Source organism: Marmota flaviventris, chromosome 12 (genome assembly GCF_047511675.1).
Source record: "Marmota flaviventris isolate mMarFla1 chromosome 12, mMarFla1.hap1, whole genome shotgun sequence".
NCBI classification, from domain to species: Eukaryota; Metazoa; Chordata; class Mammalia; order Rodentia; family Sciuridae; genus Marmota; species Marmota flaviventris.
The window spans coordinates 23,335,353-23,357,826 of NC_092509.1; the positions used below are offsets into that span (position 1 = coordinate 23,335,353).

Consider the following 22,474-nt stretch of genomic DNA (forward strand, 5'->3'; position numbering starts at 1 on the left):
CATCCCAGAGTCCTAAAAGGAGGAAGAGCATTGCAGCCAGGCAGCCCGCCCCCCAAGACTGATTCTGTGGCAACAGCAGTGATAAAATTTCCCCAAAATTTTACTTCTAAACTATGTATTTCCCTCTTACTTATAGTGTTTTATGAAGAATAAATCAGTTGTTACATGAAATGCTCCCAGACATCTTCTTCCCCCTCTGAACCTGACCAGTCCTGTAAGATCTAAATCAAATGCCAGCTCTTCTTTTATTCCAGGTTGAAAACAATCTTTACCTTTAAACCCCTATAGAACCCTCTTTTTAGCCCCCTGTTTTCTCTGAATGTCTGTAAGATAGACTGCTGTCTATTTTTTTGTTTTGTTTTGTTTTGTACTAATTACATAAAACATTATCTCCAGGGCTGCAGGGGAGGGATGTTATAGCCTTATACGTACTTGGTGCTCACTAAACATTATTCTTAAATGCAAGAATAAGTACATGCATATATTTTGAAGCATTTTTTCTCTCTGATGGGCAAATTTCATGAACAATTTAGAAAACTGTCATTCAATAAAAGTACAAAGTTTATCCTATGTTTTCTTCATAACATGTTCTCCAAGTATTCTACTTTAGTTTTCCAAGCATGCACATGAAGAGATTGAAAGGATAAGTAGTTACCTACAAGTTCTAGACCTTTCAGTTTCTAGAATATTCCTGGGCACGAACCTTCTTCACAATCAAATACACTTCACTTTTGAACTGACTCACTGTTTTTGCCCTCCAGTGGAAGGCTGGTTTCCTCTGTAACTTTCCATATGGCCTTTGGAATAGAAGCTGGACTTGAGCACTGTGTGATCTCTTGTTTTTTTAACATTTATAGAACTCATGCTAACTTCATGGCTGAAAGATCATAGAAAAGTGAGGCAAAATTCCAAACGGAAATTTAACAAGACAAATGTATATTTGTGTAGCATTCAGACCATCATTCACACTCAAGTATCTGGAGTATTGTATTTTATACATTGCCCTTATGTATTTCAAATAAAATTTATTTTTAAAAGCATACTAAAATGTATTTACAACAAATTTTACACTCATAGTTCAATGAAGTCATGTAATGGGCATGTGAATAAACTTCACACATGTGATTTTCAACTTATATAACCAGAAATTCCCAGTGAGCCATCAGAATATTGGATCTTTTCTTGCACAAACACAGCTGTTGTTTTGAGAAAATAATATGATTAACCAAGAAATTTCAGGAAGAACGCTGTGTCAATAAAAATTAATTTGGCGTTTGCTTCCTTTTCACATTCTGTGATCTCTGTGAAATTCACCTAGCACATATATTTCAACCTTTATTTGCAACATCAAAAATAGCAAAGATGAAATTATTAAAATCAATAAAAATCATGCCTTTAAAAAAATAACAAAGATGGGGCTGGAATTTTTCCTTCCTTTTCTTCTAGATCTTCAATCCCCAAATACCCACCCATATGATGAATGTAGACACTTTGAAGATGAAATTTAGTTTAGCTGCAGAATAACTAAAGGGAAGAGAAGTCAGAAGAGAAGTTCACACTGCAGATTTATATATGGGAGCCATCTATGTATGCAGAGCCACCTGTGGGAACCATGAAGTGCATGAGGTCACTCAAAGAGAGAGTGTAGGGGGCTGTGTTAGTCTGCTTCTCATTCCTGTGACCAAAATAACTGACAAAGAACAACTCAGAGGAGGAAAAATTTATTTTGGCTCATGATCACTGGGGTCCATTGCTCTGGGTCTGAGGTGAGACATCATGGTGGAAAGGCTTGTGGGTTGCTCAGCATTTGTTGACCAGGAAGCAGCGGGTGGGGCGGGGAGCACTCATGGAAGTGGCTGGGGAGAAGAGAAACCTTTCTAGGGTATGGCTGTAGTGACCTATTTCTTCCAAATGGGTCCCACCTCCCAGTAGTCCATTCAGTTCTGAATGGATCAGTCTGAAGCGCACTGAACAGGTCACAGCCCGCATCGTCCAATCACTGCCTAAGCCCCACCTCTGAACTTCTGCATTGGGACTCATGCTTTCCACAAGAGACTCTGGAGGACATTCCAGATCCAGGGACCATGGAAGAACCTCAGGGTAATCCACAGATTGGTAGGAGGAAAGAGATTCATCAAATGAGGCTAGAAAAGATTTACATAAAAGAAGCAAAAGGATCCAGCTTTTCAAAAAAGGGGGAAGAGGCCACCAGAGTCATGCTGAAGGTACTGCCGTTAGCTTCGGAAGCAGGGAATGGTAACAGGATGTCTAAGGTATGGTTCCCGAACACCATGAAGGCAGATGCTGAATCTGAGATTGAAGCAATGGACTAGGAGGTAAGAAAAAAGAGGTGTCAAGTACCATCCACCAAAGTTGACACAGAAATATGAAACAAGATAGAAGCTGTAAGGGAGCCCAATCAAGGGATAATCATTTCAGGGTAGAATGAAACTATTTTGGAATGGTGCAGGTTGAGCATCCTTGATCAGAAAATCCAAAACCTGAAATGCTCCAAAATCAGAAACTTCTCGAACGCTGACATGATGGTAAAGTCTATGCCAATATGCAGAAATCCAAAACAACTCAGAAATCGGAAACCCTTCTGGTCTCAAGCATTTTGGAGAAGGGATAGATAGTCCACATGCATTTGAAATTGGGAGAGAGGGACCTGGTGGGGAACAAGAGTCTGGAGAGAATGGCTGAGGCAACCACCTAGAGGAATTGAGAAGGGAAGGGACCCAGAACACAGGAGGGTGGTCATCCCTAGAATGAAGGGAGGTACCAAGATGAGGAAGCCATGGGAAGAGAGAAGCCCTTTGATAAGGGATAGTAAATGAGGGGGTGCTGGGTCCTTCCTCAGTTTTCTCGTCAGCATTGGAGGCAGAGGTGCTATGGAAAGCTGCAGGGTCTTGTAACAGCCAAAGCTGGAAATAAGAAGGGCCACTAAGGTCAATATACTTACAGAAAATCAATGCCAGCAGGAGCCCTGTTGACTACGTGGACCCATGGTAGAGTCATGGGACCTTCCCTGGGTGCTTTCTGCATCCCAGGAGTGGGAGTAAAGGAAACGGATGATGTGGACATGGTTGGAGATCCATGCATGGGGACGGGGTGCAGGGAGTCAGGAACCTAGTATTCCACCAAGCATTTTCTATAGTGTGAGTTCCCAGAAACCATTCAATCAACAGCTCTATTTGCACCTGAATGCATGCAGTGAGAAGCTCACTTCCATTTGGAAGGTGCTCCCAGTTGCCTACCATTATAGAAAACAAGTCCTATGGGGTTGCTTTTTTATATACTCCCCTTCCTGGCAGCTTAGCTCAAAGCTCTGTCCCTGGAATAGTTTCCTGACCTCCCTCTTACCTTCCCGAGTTGTCTCTCTACTATGCTCAGGTAACAGCTCTCGGCAAAGTTCTCCTGCAGTATTCATTAAACCTTTGCACTCTTTCTCCGTTCTGTGATCTCTGTGAAGGCAGGAACTTTGTTCTCTAGATCCCTGGGCCTGGTACACCGGAACTGCAAATTCTCTGGGGTTACTGAAGGAATACTTTCCTAACTTATCTTGTGGCGGTTGAGGAAGTTTTTTTTCATCTGAAGGCAAAAGATAAAGATCAGAGGATCTTAGAAGTTATCTCCTCCATAACTATAAGAAGCTAAAGAAGCTGAAGCCCAAACAGGTTGACTTGAAGTCCTTGATAATCGATTGTTGGCTTGTTTTCTATTTAACGCAGTCTGCAGTGATGTCTCCCTTGTGTCTCAGGGTTGTTTTGGTTTAAGTCAGGTACCGTTTTTATTCAGAATTCAACATAGCTCAAACAGAATCTAATCAAGATGTGACAGGAGTGCTCAGAACTGGAGGTAAGATGTCAGAAAAAGCTAGAAATGGTACCTAGGTTGGCAAGGTCCAAGCCAAATGGAAGAAGCATCAACTGAGATGGTGGGCAAAGGGTGCACAAATGAGTGAGAAGGTGATAGAGAGTTTGGGGTGCTGGTGTCCTCACACAGTAATGCACTGGGGGTGGGGAGTAGGGTGGTTAAGATACCCCTAAGTCACAGTTTTATAAGAGCACAGGAATGGCCACCATAAATTTGCTGTGTCTTACTGTACAATAATGTGTTACTTTAACATTGTTCTTCCAATGTCACTAATCCATGCTCATATCATTTTACATACAGTCATGCATTGCTTAATGACAGGGATACATTCTGAGAAATGTGTCACAGGCTACTCTGAGAGTATCATGAAGTACAGTCACACAAGCCTAGATGGCATAGTTTATTATGCACCTACTCTGTGGTATATCCCATGCTCCTAGGTTACCAGCATGAACAGCATGTTACTGTACTGAATCCTGTAAGCAAATAAATTGCAAAGTATTTATGCATATAAACACATCTAAAGGGTACAGCAAAAAATAATAGACAGCAGAAAATTCTCAGCTCCATTAAACTCTTATGGGACTACTGTCCTAACATGCCATCCATTGTTGACCAAAACATCATTATGCAGCTCATGACTGCAATTCAGAAAGACCTACATACAAGCAGCACTGTTAGGATCATTGCTTTATTCTCCCTAGTCCTGATCCTATTTTCCCTCAAAAAACAAACACCTCATTACTTATTTTTAGACATCATTTATTTTTTACAAATTTTTGTTTAAGAAAAAATGCTTCTTGAAATGTGAACTATCTTGTATCCTCCTTATAACTGAAAACGGGTTGCTAAAATAAATATTTAAAATTGTATTTCTAAGTATTTGCTTAGTTGTGTTATTTTATTTGCTGTTTATTTTAGCTAGATGGTGTTCTTATGGTTCTAAGAGTCTTTCAAATTTTAATAGTAGCATTGTTTGGGTACATTCTGGGTAGTTCAGAGAAAGGAAAAAGAATGCATAATGATTGAGTGTCTTCCTCAGCCTAGGCTGCTATAACAAGATTACCACGGACTGGGTGGCTTCAACGACAAGCGTTTATTTCTCACAGGTCTGGAGGCTGGGAAGGCCGAGATCAAGGTGTCAGCAGATTTGGTGTCTGGTGAGGGTTAGCTTCCTGGTCTACAAACATTCTACTCTTACACGGCAGAAGCAAGAGAGATGATCTCTCTTGTCTCTTCTTAGAAGGGCCTTAATCCCATCCCTGAGGGCTCTGTCCTCAGGACCTAATCACTTCTGAAAGAGCCCACCTCCAAGCACTATCACATTGAGAACTTAGGCTTTAACATACGAATTTTGGAAGAACACAGGAATTTGTTCCACAGCATTCAGTTAGGCCAAAAGATAGAGAATCCTGTTCCTAATCCACCTATAAAGGCACGATTCAAGTAAATATTTTATGTTCCTCCTGATATGGGACCAAAGAGGAGTTCTCCCCAAGTCCCCTGCATCCTCAGTCCTCAGCATCCTCCCTCACAGCTGGCCAGCTCGGATGGAGTGTTGTGCTGGTCTGTTCTCCCAAACACCTCACCCTCTAGCCTGCAGGGCAAAATCACACCCAAGTCAGACAGAGGAAGATAAGGCACCAGGCCTGGCAGACAGGGAATGCTCAGCCCGTTTTATTTGGGGGATATGAAACTTTAAATTAGTAGACCCCTAAAGATGACCCATTCAGAGGCCTCTGTTAGAGGAGGGAGGAGGTTGGAATCCAGAGATGTGGACTTGCTCAAGATCCATTATGACTCATTAACATGAGCTATTACGATAACAGGGAGATTTATCTCGTCTAACTTCAACATTTTTTCTCAGTTCCATTCAATTACTCATTTAATAACCTTCCAGTATTTTTTTTTAAAAAAAGCAGAAGGAAAATAAATGATTGACCAGATGGTGAAAAAATGTCAAAGCTAACAAAATGGATTCAGGCAGTTCAGCCTCCCCCTGCTCTAAGCCTTTTAGAAAAATCACTCAACTGCACCCTGCCTTAGTTTCTCTGTCTGACAAGAGAATTCCTCTTTTTCTCTGCATTTGCTTTAAAGAGCTTGTCATTTATAATACATGTGGCCAATTTAAAAAAAAAAGCACATTTTCCAACCAAATTAAAAAGTCCTACATATTATACTGGTGTGGGGTTTTGTACTCACAGATATGAATTTCCAGCTCCAACAGAAAATTCAATGATAAATACCTTCTGCAAATAAAGAATGATCTACAACTAAAGCAGACAAACAGGACTGGTGTTTGTCTAAAGTAAAAACATAACTTTAAAAGCTCCTCTTTGATACAGTAATTTTTTTTTTTTTGGTCTGAGCTGGACAGTTACTGCTGAGTTTCTCATTGGAATATGTTTCTCTGCTGTAGTAGTGACGGGGCTTGCCTAATGACATCCTTCTCTCTCCAGTGTGAGGCCAACACCTGGAACAACAGACCATCGCTCCACGTGCAGCATAGGGGCCTGGGCCTCTTGGCATTAGTGTTGTCTGCTCAGCTGGGATTTATGTAATGGAAGGTCCAGGGAATCTGACCAGGACGGCACTGGTCAGCCCTGGCTTGTGTCCCTCCTCTTTTTCTGAGCTTTAAAATATGGAAACATCTGTCATATGTTTTCCGTATGTGGCAGGAAAGCAGACAGCTGAGTTTGGTAAGATGGGAGCCAGATAAATAACACAGCTGACAGGCCGTGGTCAGGTGGGTGGGTAAGTGCAGACAGAAGGAGGCCCTGAGAGGGACGGTACCATCACCTGGCGCTAACTGGCTTCCGAATCCAGCCTCTGATGGGAGCATGAGGATGTCATTTCACTGCACGGATGTTTCCCACAGGAAGGTAAATACGATAAACAATTTTCTCCGCTCGGTGGTCTCTCAGGTGCTGCGCATGCCTTCCCGTTTCATGCAGAGGCTGCCCTGGCACCAGGCTGGACGGAGGAAACCCCACGTGAGCGCGTACAAAACCTTTCACTCTGTCCCACATCAAAATATGCTGTTTCCCTGACCACAGTCTGTCTTTCTCTGCTGTTTGGCTCAACTGCCCACTGTGTCCATCTGCTTCCAACCAGTGACTCTGAGAAGACCAAGCCCAGCAGAATGAGAAGTGCTACAAAGAGGAGCACAGAGGCTCTCAGCCCATCACACCTCGTTCCCCTTGGTGATATGGCCAGGCTTTACGAAGGGCATTCGGAAGGAAATGCCTTTTTTTTTTTTTTTGTAGCCCCTCTGATTTTAACACTTTCCTTAGGGGATCAGGTTTGCCCAAGTTCTGGAACCAACATTCCCTGCTCATGCTGGTTTCCTGGCTTTTGCCCATCTAAGAAGTGGGAAGTCCATTAGGTTTTCTGACATGTGTGCCTTTCCTACTGACAACATGCAAGCTGATTCTTCCTACACCTGGGCTCCCTCTGAGCCAGGTCTACCTTACAGGCCAGCGCCATGCCAGAGCCCTCCCTCAGTTCCTGGACGGTGAAATCAAAAATGGCCCAGAAATCCTGACAGAGACTGAAGAGTTCCAAGCTAACAATTTGCCTTTCAACTGGCCAACTCCCCAGCACCAAGACGGCCCAATAAACACTATCCACGTGGGGTTTTCCTGTTTATCAAAAGCACTCAGCTTATTGGAATAAATTGCACCAATATTCACCAGCAAAAACAAGTGGTTTATAAAGCTCTTTAAAAGGAAAGAGATTGGTATCTGGGATGTACATGTTTCTACATTTAAAAAAATATTTTTAAATTTGTTTTTAAAAATTTAAAAATGAAATTAATTTTAATGAGTAAGATTCCACAGCAGAGGAAAATCCTCTCCTAAAAAAATATTTAATTGTTTAAATGATCCAATGTGTGTTTTGTCTGTATGGCCTGTGGCCCAGGGTCCATGGGTGGCGGCAGGGAAGAGATTTCTATGCATGAATATAAGGCAAAAAGCAGAGGGCCTGTACTTGGCTGTTTCTACAGAGAAAACCCTTTCAAGCAACCTCGCATCATCAGAAAAGGTTACTGTTTGGTAGGCTACAAGATGGGAGAGACAGATGGTATATGATACAAACTTTCTTGCTCTTAAATATGACCTTTCTCTCCTTGGCACTACCATTTTCCTCTACTGTAGATGGGGGCGGGGGCAAGGGGGAGAGGAAGGAGAAAGAAACAATATTTTCTCTAGAGCTTCCTGCCCCAGCCCCTTGCCCAAGCAGACACCAGAGCTCCACCCCAGCAGGGTTAGGCTCTGGAGCGCAGCTCACTGCAAGAACCAGGTGTGCACAAGCAACAAGAAGAGTTGCCCCACTGCGGCCCCCAAAGTCACTTCCGTTTCACGTGCTCTTATGAATTAAGGCTGCTGGTTTCGGATCCCAATGTCATCTCTGTGTCAAACGGATGAGATGCCAGGTAATCTTTATACTCCCCATCAATCAGTTTGGCGGCATTGTTCCTGGCAAACCAGCAGTCTATCTGCTCCTCCCCGTTGTAAATCTTCCTTTGTTTCCACACCACTGGGACTCGGTGCCCTTTCACCTTTAGGATGGTCTCAGAAGTCCCTCCTGCTGGCGGGAGTGGAGAATTGGTAAGATTCTTGCTGTGCCCTGCAGGCTCCTGTGTGAGTTTGGCATCCTGGTTCAGGAACTGACCTGAGAAGACAAAAAATAAATAGATAGTAGATAAATAAATAAATAAATAAAAGCATCAATGCATGCTGAATGCAGACAACAGGTGCAATAGGTCTAAGTCAATGAGATGGGTTAACAGGACTACCAGTCCCTAGGTGGACTGCATTCACACATGGTCCCTAAAATGAAGAATAAAGAGCTAAGCTGCTACTTGTAGTGATGGACACTTCTGGAAGCTGCCTGGTTGCTAACATTGAGACGTCGTCACCTAAACAACAAATGGGGACAAACACTCTCTGGTTGAACGGTGAGGACAAGAAGAGGGCTTTGGGCAAAGGGTCAGGTCTTCCCTCTTCCTTCCCTGTTATAGGTCCCCATTTGAACAAGACGTGGTGGGTGCACCTGGGTGGGATATGGAAAGTAGTCAGCTCACTCCTGACACTTGTCCTCAGAATTCTCCAGGTCAGGCGAGGGTACTGCTGAGGCCAATGGGACACAGATCTGCATCTGTGAGACGGGGAGCATGTTTGGCAGCCAGGCACGGCAAAATGCGTCCAACTCAAGTGCCAGGAAATCCTGCTTTCTAAACAGAGCCCTGGCAATGGCTCGACCTTCATTTTTGGGCCAGGAGCCCACATGAAATTACACGTTGAAGGACGTTGGCCAGAGGGGCCTGCCCGCTGCTCACAGCATCAGTGTGGATGACTCCTATGAAATGCAAAACACTTTCATGCCGGGAGGGTAGTGGGCTGCCCTTTTTCTGTGTCTCCTTGCAGAGGAACAAGGAAACAGCCTAAGATGATTATCCTCCACTGCTTTGCTCTCCCAGAGACTAGTGAGAGCTGGTTTGTAACAGCCACTCCTATTCCAGAAAGTCATCAGGAGGCCCAAAATCCAATTTTCATATACACATACTCAGCACTCCATATCTATGGATTGCACATCTTTGGATTCAATCAACTGTGGATCAAACATTCAGAAAAAAAAATGCATCTCTATTGAACATATAGATACTTTTTTCCTTGTTATTAGTCCTTACACAATTCAGAATACCGGCTATTCACACTGCATCCTATGAGGTATAATATAATTTAGAGACGATGTAAAGCACATGAGAGGATGGGTGTAGGTTTTACACAAGTACTATGCCATTTTATTTATTTATTTATTACTGTACTGGGAATACTATTGAACTATATCCCCAGTCCTTTTGATTTTTTTTTTTTGTTTTTTTGGAGGCAGTTTCTTACAGAGCTGCCCAGGCTGACCTTGAACTTGCGATCCTCCCTGCCTTAGCCTCCTGAGTGGCTGGGATTACAGGTGTGTACCACTTCCACTGGCTTACTAGGCTATTTGAGGGACTTGAGCATCCTCAGATTTTGGTATCTCAGGGAATCCTGGAACCAGTCCCTGGTGGATGCCAAGGAACAGCTATGTACATAAGGACCACATTTGCTATTGGATTCCTCAATCAAGCTGAAGAGATTGGTAGTAGGGGCTTCTCTTTGAGAATCTAATTCCATGCTCCAAGCCCAGCGTGAAGATGAGCAGCTGCCTACCTAAGAGACCGTGGCAGTTGCTAGAAAGGCCCCTGCTGTTGGAGATGTAGAAGCCCAGGTGGTTTCTCTGGAAGGGCGCTGGGTTTTTGTAGAGGTGAATGAGGATGACAAAAGCAATGGTGCCCTGGATGGTGACAGTGACGTTAGCGTTGGCAGACACAGACACCTCCAGCCCCCGGCTCCCCACCACCACGCTCTGGTTGCAGGGAAGGACCAGCCTGTCGCCACCATCCAGGATGACCCTGTTGGGTGTGATCTCCAGGTATGATCTCTCTGGCTTGTTGATGAGGATGGTGATGGTGCGGAAGTAGGTGCGCTGCTTCTTGTGACCACTAGGTGGGGCGGGGGCCCCGATTAACTCTCCATTCACTGTCACACCTTGAAGCCCAGGGGAAGAGAACAATGGTTAGAAACACAATCCCCAACCCCCAAAGGCCTCTGGTCAGAATTTCCTTCCTCCTTCCTGGTCTTTGTTTCTCTAGCAGGAATGACTCAGTCATAGAAGCTGCTCAGTGATGGCTGAATGAGTGAATGGGTGCGGGCTCACTGGTAGCCATGTTTGAGCTTTCTGCCCCATGGTCTGACAACATTCTTGAAACAAGGGAAGAAAATTGAGCCTGGGATCAAGATCACGGAAGGGGACTGAATGTTTGTGTGCTTTCATTCCAGCCTGGGTATAGAAGAGAAAGATTCAGTGGTCCTGATAAATATTTTGTATCTACCAGTAGCCATAGATCCTAATTCAGAGACCATTGATGCTAGAATGTTTTTCAATCCAAAAACTCAAGTTTGTCCATGTCCGAGGTGTTCATCCTTAAATAAGTCATTGGAAAAAGTTAAGCCTCAATTCCTTCATCATGTAAAATCGGGAAGATATAATCGCAAACTAAAGTTTTGTAAGGATCGCAAAAGGAAGCATATGTATAAGCTGTCAACTGCCATCAAATATAACTCCTGTGGTTTTTTTTTTTTTTTTTTTCCTGTGCCACTAAGAACACAAGCGTTTCTGGACTTAGTAAGGCTGGCAGCCAGCTCCCAGGGCTCCGTGCTGTCAGGCTGAATAACAGACACTCGCAAGTGCACAGGAGATGCTTGCAGTGAATTAAGTGATGTGTGCTACGTGGGCTTTGCCCTTATGCCAAGAGGCAATTTTCAATAACAAAAGATTGGTATATAATTAACTCTTGTGTTCTCTACTTTGGGATCATCTCCCCAGTAAATCTTGACTGTAACTTCTTAGGTATTCAAGGAGAAAAAGGGTCTTCCCTGGGACAAGGAGTGTGTGTGTGTGTGGGGGGGGGGGGGGTGAGGATTGGAGAGATAGAATCCCTGCCAGAGCACAGCCATGCTCCAAGCACTTCCAGGCTGAGTTCCCATCTTGGGCAGAACACAGAAACCATGGAATAGCTCCAAAGAGAGGGGATACTTCCAGGAAGGGCTGCAGTTAGGCCCCTATCTTATTCCTGCACCCTTTTAGATGAGAAACATTAGAAAATATAGCTCTAAGACTAGAAAGACCCTCAAAAGAACAATGTGATAAAGGAGACCCAGGGTCAAACTTTCCTTAATCTCAACATACCTACCACCTGGGACCTATGTAGACTGACCTTCCACAACTCTTATTTTCTCAGCACTTACAAATACCAGAAAGGTCCACTCCCAAGCTTGTCCTCACAAAGCCATGCTGTGTGGCTGTCTACATAGTTGTCCCTAAGCACTGCTACAGGCACTGAACTCCAAAAGTTTTTTCTGTGCCAACCTCTTTTATCCAGTCCTTCTCCCCAGCCCATGGGGTCCAGAGGTCTCTTTACATCTGTGCTCACAGCACACAGGACTGTGTGGTTAACCTCTGGGCTTCTCATCTACGTCACCAAGGAACTGAGATCGATGAGTTTGGGCCTCTGGCTTTTCCGCCATCACAGCTTCTCAATGAAAAGACAATAATAACTTCATGAGTTTCTTAAGCATTTATGAAGCCAAATTATGTCCATTATTTAATTTAATCCATTTCATAATCGCCCTGTGGGACCAGCAGAGTATCACAATCTCTATTTTACAAGGGAGACAACTGCAGTCCAAGGCCACACAACACCGAAGTCATTAGAGTGGGTCTGAATGTCCCGGTCTCTGACTCCAAGTCCAAGAACAATGTCCACTGCCCTTCATTCATCAGTGGCACCCACTGAGCCTCTTCCATGTGTCCCTGACATAACTGGTCATTCATCCCAAGAACGGGGGGAGGGGGGGTGTGCAGCCCCTCCCAGGCCCCTCCTTGCCTTGATGCCATGAGGGAGGGAGGGCAGAGCTCACCAGAGTGCACGTGATCAGAGACCAGCCGGAGGATGTCCCCAGGCTGCCCATCGATGTTGAAGCAGACAGTGAGTTTGCTCAGGGGGAAGTCCACCACAAAATGGGGGTCACCATCCACTGCCAGGACGGGAGAAAAAGGAGAGAGAAAGGCAGACATTTATTGGCTGTCTTCCGTGTGTAAATACTCCTCTCTATTTTCTCACCCATCATTTCTTTGCTCCTTAGGACAATGGTGGAAGAACAGTTTTCCCAATTTCTAAACAAGGGAGAGAAGTGACTCTCCAAAGTCTCCCAGTGAGCCCACGTAAAGTAAATACGGACTTCAGGCCTCCTAAGTCCAAATCCAGTGCTTCTTGCACCAGGCCTCAGTTAAGTGTACAGAGCCAGGCCTAAGAGGAGGAGGAGTGTGACAGGGAGGAGAGGTGCAGTCCCCAATGTCCTGGGTGGGTTTCCTCTCACTGCCCACCTGAAGAATGCAGCCTCGGGGCTGGGTTGTGGCTCAGTGGTAGAGCACTTACCTTGATGTGTAAGGCACTGGGTTCGATCCTCAGCACCACATAAAAATAAATAAATAAATAAATAAAGATATTGAGTCTAAGAATGCAGCCTCTTCTTATCTATGGCAAGAGTTTCTTAGCGCTTCTCCCAGGAAGCCCCAGTCTGTCTCACAAACACTCCCAGTGCCAGCTGTCTGCGATCCTAGCGGGCAGGTCCTGAGAAGCCAAGCCCAATTTATGGGCAGTGACAGGTGAAGCACTAGGTTCGGCAGTGACAGCAATGAGGGCAGAAATCACTCTCATAGGTCACACTGACTTTACTGCTCTCAAATTTTTGTCCACAGATGAAGTTCAGCTGGCCCCCGTCCCTTGTCCATTTCTCCCCCTTTTCACCTCTGCCAAAGATGAAGAGCCTGTGTCTTGTTGTACAGATCAACTATTTCCCAAGAGTCTACATCAATTCCCTTCTCTCACTGGACTGGAGATGTACTTTCTGACTTACACACCAGACACAGCCTGTTTTGGAACTCCTCTCTGTTTTTCGTGTATGTGTATACATGCATGAGAATGCACCTAGGTACAGCAGAGGTTTGGGTCAGGAGAAGTCTGGTCTTTTCAAGCTCTAAACAACTTCCCATCCTCCTTATACCTGCAGAAAAACTCTATCTGCCTCCAGCATCACTCAGAAGATCCCTTGAGAAAATCTGGCTACTCTCACTGTGAAGTGCCTCATGTCCCCTGTGAATGGCAACATATAAAGAAATAAAAGGTATCTGTCTTCAGATGGTGGGTGGAGGGGAATGATACCCAGAGGAAACAAAAGTTCTCTCCCACATTTTTGGCACTCTCTGACAGTACTTTGAGACTTTCTGTACACACTACGACATCCACTTCTATTTAAATCATCCAAATCCCTTTACAAGGAAAGATTCTGCTTGTTCCAAAAAAGAGGAGTCCAAAAGTGATTACTGCAGGCAGCATCCAAGAGGAAGGTTTTCTTGCATTCCACAAAGCACACGTGTTCAAGGAATTGCATTCTATCCATGAGAGACTACGCATTTCATCCCCATAGCTAATCTCTAGTACGTCCCTGGATTTAAGAACTTGCACGTACAGTACATCGGCAGAGGGATCGTGAGACTTAGAAGGGAAGACGTGTACATTGGAAAATAAAAGCCCAGCGCCCCTAACGCTGCTCTTCCATTTTTATCATAATACCAAGAAGCTGCCAAAAGGAAACTCTATGATGTTTTTAATCTGTTCTTCCTTCTGAAGTTTGGGATTACAAAACAATGACAATGAAATCCTGCTTACCTCAACAGAAATTTCTAAAATACCACTTCTATATTCATGACACCAGGGGCTGGAAGCACACACACTCCAGACCCCTGAAACCAATGCCTTTTAAGCACAGAAGATGTCTGTTATTCGACTCTTCTTCCACCAGGGCTGTTGCGCCAGGCTTTCCTGGGGACTGTGTGATCTCCACGGTGTTTATGTAATGGCTTAAAGATGGTCCTGGTTCTCAGCATGCACTCTGTTGGCCTGAGCTAAATAAATACAGTCATGATGCCTTGTTCTGTGAACTGCTAACCTAAATGTGCTCCTGGTGGCCCCTGTCCAAATTTCCCTTGTTCCCAACGCATTCACCAAACCACCTCCTTCTCTTTACCTGATGTTTTAGAGATTTTGATTCTTGGGTCATATGGTTTCTTGAGAGTGGGCCCTAAAAAGGAGAAGGAAGAGAACACTGTAGTTATTCATCAAAGAGGATCCTGTTAGAGGCCCTGGAGAAGCAGGCTGAGATGAGAAATATTCAGTTTTCAGATACATTTGTAACCAAGAATAAAAAACAAAAACAACAACAACAACAACAAAAAACTGTTCAAAACATCATCTATTTTAAAGGAAAAGTCTGGCCTCCAAAGAAACAAGCAAGGATGGTTGATGATGTTATTGGTTTAGCATTTAGATAGTATTTTTCTTTTCTGTGATCTCTGTTTACATAAAAGGGGGGAAACAGTCTATCACACTTAAGATACAGTTCTGGGTAAAGGGAGACTAGGGGGTTATTGTTTAGGGAATACAGAGTTTCGGTTCCACCAGATGAAAAACTTTCTGAAGCTGTATTTCACAATGAAGAGAATATAGCCAGCACTACTGAACTGCACCCTTAGAACAGTTAAGATGGTAAATTTTATGTTATGTAGTTTTTACTGCAATAAAAACAAAAGAGACAGTTATATTCCAGGGTCCAGAGCTATGTGTGTAAGCTTAATTCAGAAAACATTTTGAAACACCAAGGATTCAAAATGTACCTTAAAAAATATTCAATTAAATGATAACCTAAAAGTAAATTAATTTCTATAAATAAAACCAATATCATATGGTGCATTAGCAAAATTACACTCCTCTTTAGTCGTTTTCACCCCTCATAGAAATTAAAGGTCAACAGTGTTGGGGACGTAGCTCAGTGGCAGAGCGCTTGCCTAGCATGCCCAAGGCCCTGGGTTCCATCCCCAGTACTTAAAAAGAAAAATAAAATTAAAGATCAAAATCTCTAAATGGGTTTTAAGTGCCCCTTCCTAATTCTGGTCCCTGGAGAGCATGACATGGGCAGAGCGCAGATGGGCCAGGAAGGAGGGGGAAGTCCTTAGGCCAGATGATTGCTTTGAGAAGTGTCAGTTTCAACAGGCACTTTAAAAAATTAAAATTAAAATGTCATCAGAGCATTAACGACAGGAAGATTGTCTTACAAAATCACTAACGCTTCAGGAAAAATCTTACTCCAAAACTCTCCTTTGAACAATCAGTTGGTTATTTCCTCATCTGTGCTCTGGGTCCTTTGGGTCTTGGGTCATCTGCCTCTGATCTCTCCTGAAGCCACTGAGACTTGAGTAGTTTATGTAAGGTCCTTATTGCTCAAATAGCCATTTTCCTTGGATGTGGGACGAGTCTCGTGCGTGCGAAGTGACAGCATCCTGCAGCTTGACTTTTATCAGAATGAAAACGGCCCTCGCTTCCCCAGACAGGCGCCAGTCTTTCTAACACAGCCACAGCTTGGTGTCGCCTGTCTGAAAGGGTCTGAGCTTCTTGATGAGCTTCTCACACGATGATGTGCCTCATAGAGAGGAGGGCTAAGATCTGCAGAACACTGGTCACATGCCCAAGACACTCTGTGCTTAATACTCACAGCAGCCCTCAGGGAACCTGTCACCACCTCCAATTTCCCAGTAAGGGAACGGAGGCTCAGAGGGTCTGGAACCTGCCCCGGGTCTCACAGCAGGTCAGGAGGTTGGTGGGTCCTAACTCCATGCTCTCTCTGCCACACCCACGTGCTTCCCAGAGCTCAGAGTGTGAGGAATAAAGGAGACAGCAGTTAACCAGGGCTCGTTAACTTCAGTCCCCTTTCCTAGGAGATGGCAACTTGACAGCGGCCTCATCACAACACCACACCCAACCAATGTGCCACTTTCTACCGGTGGACATGACCTAGACTGTGACCCTCTGATTTGGTTTTACTACTTTTCCTTTCTCCTGCTCCCGTCTCTGCGAAGTCCCCCTGTCCACTGGCACTGACTGGGCATGAGGCTTCTGTTGGATTTTGAGTGGCAGGTGTGTCCAGGGTGAATTCTCTCGAGATTCCCTAGCTTGGTTCTTCAAAAAACTTTCTCAAGAAAATGAAATCGATCCCACGCACACAGTAACACAACTCTGATGTGTTTTGGGACATTGAAAGGCACTAAAGCAGAACATAGCTGTGGGCTCATCTCGGGGCCTCCAGTACTGGCTGGCATGTGGTGGGCCCTCAACTGATTGATGATTGACTGATGGGCATTTTTTGCCTCATGCCAATTTTTTCTCATTTCTCAAGAGCCACAGTTTATAATGATACAAATACAAAAATCAAAGATACTCTTTGAAGGCTATTGCTATATGCAGGGTTCTGGTTTATTAAAAGAAACTATAGTATGATAAAAAATAAATAAATAAACTTGTGGAGGTCCCCACAGCCTCACCAGGAGCTCAGGTTTCTGGAGCTGCCTTACCTGGCTGCAGGCCGGCTCCTCGCAGGCTCTGCATCACCATCTCAGGGCCTGTGGCAGCAGACATGCCATGGATGTCCTCCAGCCCACCAGTGTGGAGAGTCGGCTTCTTGAGCTTCATGGATGTGAAGGGGGTGAGGAAATGATAGTTCACGGCCAACGCCTGGGCCCTCTGCCTCAGCTGCTCCTTCTCCTGCTCATCATTACTCTGCACCCAAGAGCTCAGCAGCTCCTTCACGGTGAGGTAGCTCCAGAGACGCTTGATGTGGTTGGGGTCCCCCTGGCCATCACCTTTGGGCCTGGGGCTTCCTGGGACATCATTCCCAACTTTCTGGGGCTCCACGGGCACCTTCGTCTTCAGCACGACGAACTTCTTACTGTTGCTGGCGGTGACCTCCACGGGCAACTGCTCCACCTTCCTGTCCGCCAGCTTCCCGGCGATGATGATCTCTGAGCCGTTGAAATAGTTGGGGAACAGAGTTTTGGTGGCATGCTCCACTATGCCAGGGGGATAGTCGATGCGGATGTCAGAAAGGAGGGGGGTCCTGATCTCATCGTAGAACCTGCAGCAGCAGCAGAAGAGAGAGAATGAAGGTCCAGCCCTGGCGAGGAGTCCACACCTCACAGGTGGATCTGACTCCAGAGGTGATCAAGTCCCACACTAGAGCCAGTACAGTATGCCCCATGGGAGGTCATTCAGCAGGAGCTTGAGCATTTCTGGCAAGACCACACTCACCGCCTCTTAAGGCTTCCAGGCCCCTTTACCTACTCTCTGATGATGAGGAAGACCCTCCTAAGAGTCGATCAAAATCGTCCCCCTCAAATTTCCAGCCAGAGGCCTCAGTTTTGCTTCTGGAGCAAGACAGAATTAGGATGATCCATCCTCAACACAAAAGCCATTTAGATGCTCCAACGACTCTGCCCAGGGTTCCCTGCAGTCTTCGTTTCATGCTACCTAATCAGCCACCAGATTTTTAAATTGGTGCCTATTAATTATACAGAGTGGTGAGTTTCACTGTGGCATATTTAAAGATGCATAAAACGATGCGATTTGAAAAACAAGGAACATTTCACAACTTTGGGTATCATCCTGGACAGGGGCCATACTGATCTCTGGATGGTTCCGACCTTAGTATACCTGCTGTCAAAGCAAGCAGTTTTCATGAATCACTCTTCATGAGAGTCAACTTCAAAGTCCTAAGCACTCCTGATAAATTCCTGATACACACCTGAGTTTCTCAAAGAGCCACTTAAAATATTATTCTTAAAACCAAATACACATTTCAGATGAATTTTAAGCAGCACATTAGATTTGAGAATTCTGGCCTTGACTTTAATGTGGTTCTTTTAAGTGATGCAACATTTGTTTCTATTAGGTTTTTTTTTTCCGTGTGTGTGTGTGTGTGTGTGTGTATGGCGGGGTGGGGGGGTTCTGTTATATGGTTGCTTCTTGATAAAGCCACAATTAAAATCCCTTTTCCATAGGTGTAGAGAGAACAGGCTGTAGAGCCACTTCCTTACTGTGTGTCTTGGAACATGTGGCTTAACCTCTCTAACTTCAGTTTCTTCAGCCATAAAATTGGAATATTAACAGTACTACTTTGGTAGCCTACCAGCTGTCTCCCCAAGTCCATTCTCCCCTTCTTTTATATTAACTGAGTTCTAAGTAGGCATTTGTCCATCCTCCTACAAAAGCAATTTCCCAGCCTCCACTGGGGCCAATTATGGCCATGTGACCATGAGCTCACCAATGGATTATACATACAAGTGATTTGTGAAATTTCAAAGATACTTGCTAAAAACAAAATAGCTTGTGTTGGCTTTCCTTCCTTTCTCCTTATCTGGGCAGGGAAAACAAAGGATACTGGCTTAATTTCAGCCTGGCAGCTCAGGAAAACACCTATGGGGAACAAATCCATAAAATGGAAGGAGCCTGGGTCCCTGAGTGGCTTCATGGAGCAGAATTGATCCTGTCCAGCTGACAGGTGGGAGAAATGAGCAGTTTTCTTAGTTGAGTCTTTGCATTTTCTCATCACTGTGTGTGGCCACTTGGCTTTTATGTAATATACCTATCTCCTAGAACTTCTGTGAGGATCACATAAGGCAGGTAGAGATGCCTGGCATGTCCTGAGTTCTCTGTAAATGTATCAATATTATTTTTAGTAGTGTGACAGTGAAGTTGATTTGTTTCAATGTGGTGGCTTTTGCTTATGAATTCCTTACTGAATCCCTGTTTTTATCAGAGCATTTGATTCTCCTTCTTTGAATCTAATAATTTTTTATAATGGTAGGAAGTAATCAGGGTTTTCATTTAAATCTTTCATTAAAATGTTGGGGAAAAAAAATGGTAGCCAGTCCCATACCAACCACCTGTTTTTATTGCATACCTGAGAGACCTTCAGCAGGATTGATAATGAATAAATTTCTTTGGCTATGGCTACTGAACAACTGTAAATTCACCTCAGTTTTCCTTTACCACATATGCCACAACACAGAGAAAGGTACTGTATGCAGACGCTGGCATCTGAGTCAAAAAAGCAAAGTCACATGCCCAGCTTGGCAACATGGCTTGAGGGAAGGTACTTTTGTGTTAGAAGACCCAAGATCTAGTTTCTTTTCCACCTCAATATAATAATCTGAGTATTGTATTTACCAGTTTTAATTGGTCACTTTGCTTCAAAATTAAAATGTAACCACTTATAAAATAAACTCAAAATATCAAGAAGGCAATTGTAACTACAGGAGCTCAGTGGACACCTCATACCTGACACTGTGCCAACACTTGCTTTCTCATTCAACTGTCAGCCTGCCATGACCCTCACTGTACAGATGAGGAAACAGTCATAAAGTCCCAAAGCAGGACCCCTAACCTGCCTGATTTCAAAACACCCAGTATCTACCAGTACAAGGAGTTGGCATTTCCGGCAGGTGTGAGATCACCCTCATTTCTGAATTTCACAAGGAATCCAATCCTGGGCCCCCTCAACCTCTCCTCGTCCCGAGAAGACAGGCAACTGACCCGATGAGCTGCGAGCCAGCGTCCTCCTCCTCATGCACGCGCCGGGTGAGGCCACAGTTCTCCAGCGACAGTTTCTCCAGCAGTTTGAAGTCCACGTCGTTCCCAATGCCGATGGTGAAGATACAGATCCGACCTCGGGCGGCCTCCTTGGTGTTGTTGAGAATCTTGAGGGTGTGGGTCTCCCCAACGGTGGGCTTCCCATCTGTCAAGAAGATGATGAGGGACACACTCCGGTCCTCGATGTCGTTGTGGGTCACATAATTGTTCAGCAGCCCGATGGCTGTCTGAAGGGCACCGTTGATGTCTGTGCCTGTAGGGAGCAACACAGAACAGCTCACACCTCTGCACCCACCCGGACCCTGACACACGTGTAGAGCTGCAGAGAACTCGGCCACACAGGCATCAACCAGCAGGACTGAGCTGTGGGGGGAAAAGAGATCACCTGCATATGTGGGTGGCTCAGCTTACAGATAAATCTAAATGGCACGGGGTTATCCCACTGGCAAACCTTTTCCCCAAGGTACCCAATGACACCTGGGCTTAGAAGTCCTTATCTTAGCATTAATGGCTGCCACATTCCTAGAACAGCATTGAAAAGAAGCAGAACATGTTAGATACAGAGATTCAAAGAAAGAAAGTCAGAGAGGGAAGAAAGGATCACAGAATGAAAAGGTGGGGGGGGGGGCGGGTGGCGCGGGCAACTGGAGACCATGTCAGATGGCTTCAAAGGCTGCCCAGGCTGGACGGTGCTGACTGAAGAAGTAATGAGTCACCTTCATTGTCCCTTTTCTTGCCTGCTGCCTCTTCAGGGTTACCTCTGCTTGTTAGAAGCCACAAAGGAAAGAGGCATGGATACATATATATATATATATATATATATACCTCCTGATTCTGTAAACTCTCCTTTAGAAAAGGTGCTCAGCAGCAGCAGTTCTGATTAAAGTCCTGGGGCAGGGTGTGTGGTAGGTACCAATATGTATTTGCTTGGCGGGTGGAGAGAGATGGGTGGTTTGGTTGGTTAGGTTAAAACTATCAGCTAAAATGAGGTTTCTGGATTAGCCAGGAAGATCACTCAACTGAGCTACCACTGTTGAACCATCAAGGAAAACAGATTTCTTACTGTAGCATGAATATCTGTTTCCTTTAGTTGTTGTTTTTTGAATGGCTTGAGCTAAAATTTACATACCAAAGAAATTTCCCATTCTAAGCACCCAATTCGTTATTTTTAGTCATAGATTTCTGTTCCAAATACCTTGCAAAATGTACCATGTTTGAAAGAACCAGATCATTTTCCCCACTGCTTTATACTCTCCAGAATTTCTGGCAAAAAAGGATAAATCTATGCCTGTGACAATTATGTTCATAATTCTTGCTAAGATGCACACAGAGTCTAAACAGAAGGGAGAGTTACAGCTGAAACCATCTTCAACACTTCTTTGGGATCATTGATTTGCCTTTCTTAACGCCCATCTAATTTCATGTGGCCTCTGGGTGTGTGGGCATGGACTGACTGGCAGGTGTTTGTATGCTCTTTAATCGGCACTTAGCAATGATGCCAAGTCTCCCTCTCCACTTCAAAGCCAAAGAGAGCCAGGGCCAAGCCATCAATTTAGCCTTCCTGATTGCACCTGGGTGCCAAAGGAACTACAGGGCTTGGAATCAGGCCTACGTTAAAACTCAGCAACCAAGAACTCACGGGACCCAAGCGCACCAGCAAGGGAGCTACTCAAGTGGGTAAAAATCATGGCCACATCTGATGCTTGAAGAGGACTTCCTGCTTGCCGTGCCTCTTCTGTGCACTTTAAAAATCTTAACTCATCTCACCCCAATAACAGCCCCATTATTATCTCTGCTTTACAAAGAAACTGAGGCAGAGGGAAGTTCTTTGTCTAATAGAGAGTGGAGCTGAATTCAAGTCCAGGCAGTATGGCTTCAGAATCTACACTCCTAGTTCTGAGGTTCCATTCTCAGAGAGAAGCAGATTAATCCACTGTTGACCTGCAGAGGCTGAGGCAATGCAGGGTCAAGAATAAGTAGAGGGGGGCTGGGGCCGTAGCTCAGCGGCAGAGCACTGGCCTAGCACATGTGAGGGACTGGGTTTGATCCTCAGCACCACATAAAAATAAAAACAAATAAAATAAAAAGGCATGTGGTACATTTACAACTACAAAAAATATTTTTTTTTTTAAAAAAAAAAGAATAAGTAGAGGAACCAGGCATGATGGAGTGTGCCTGTAATCCCAGTGGCTCAGGAGACTGAGGCAGGAGGATCAAGAGTTCAAAGCCAGCCTCAGCAATTTAGTAAGATGCTAAGCAACTCAAGAACACCCTGTGTCTAAATAAAACACAAGAAAGAGCTGGGATGTGGCTCAGGGGTAAGTACCCCTGGGTTCAATCCTAGCCCCCTACCAAAAAAATAAAATAAATAAAATTATATATATATATATATATATATGAAACTAACCAGGTTTCTAAGGTTCAGATTCCAAAGGAACATAGTCCACAGTTTAGCTG

General features: G+C 44.5%; 1 protein-coding gene and 1 non-coding gene across 2 annotated transcripts in view; both read right to left on the minus strand.

Annotated features, from left to right (window-relative positions):
* Positions 1-919: 919 nt before the first annotated feature.
* Itih5 (inter-alpha-trypsin inhibitor heavy chain 5) overlaps positions 920-22,474 on the minus strand; it is an 86,406-nt gene continuing 64,851 nt past the window's right edge. Inside the window, exons 9-14 of the mRNA XM_071599781.1 lie at positions 19,961-20,270; positions 16,945-17,504; positions 14,568-14,621; positions 12,399-12,515; positions 10,089-10,466; positions 920-8,550 (exon numbers count right to left, since the gene is read on the minus strand). Of these exons, the coding sequence (XP_071455882.1) occupies positions 8,246-8,550; positions 10,089-10,466; positions 12,399-12,515; positions 14,568-14,621; positions 16,945-17,504; positions 19,961-20,270 (1,724 nt within the window). The 3' untranslated portion in view covers positions 920-8,245. The remainder of the gene's footprint in view (positions 8,551-10,088; positions 10,467-12,398; positions 12,516-14,567; positions 14,622-16,944; positions 17,505-19,960; positions 20,271-22,474) is intronic.
* Positions 17,996-18,098, minus strand: LOC114100248 (U6 spliceosomal RNA). Its single transcript, XR_003584028.1, has one exon. It is a non-coding gene; the product is annotated as a U6 spliceosomal RNA (small nuclear RNA).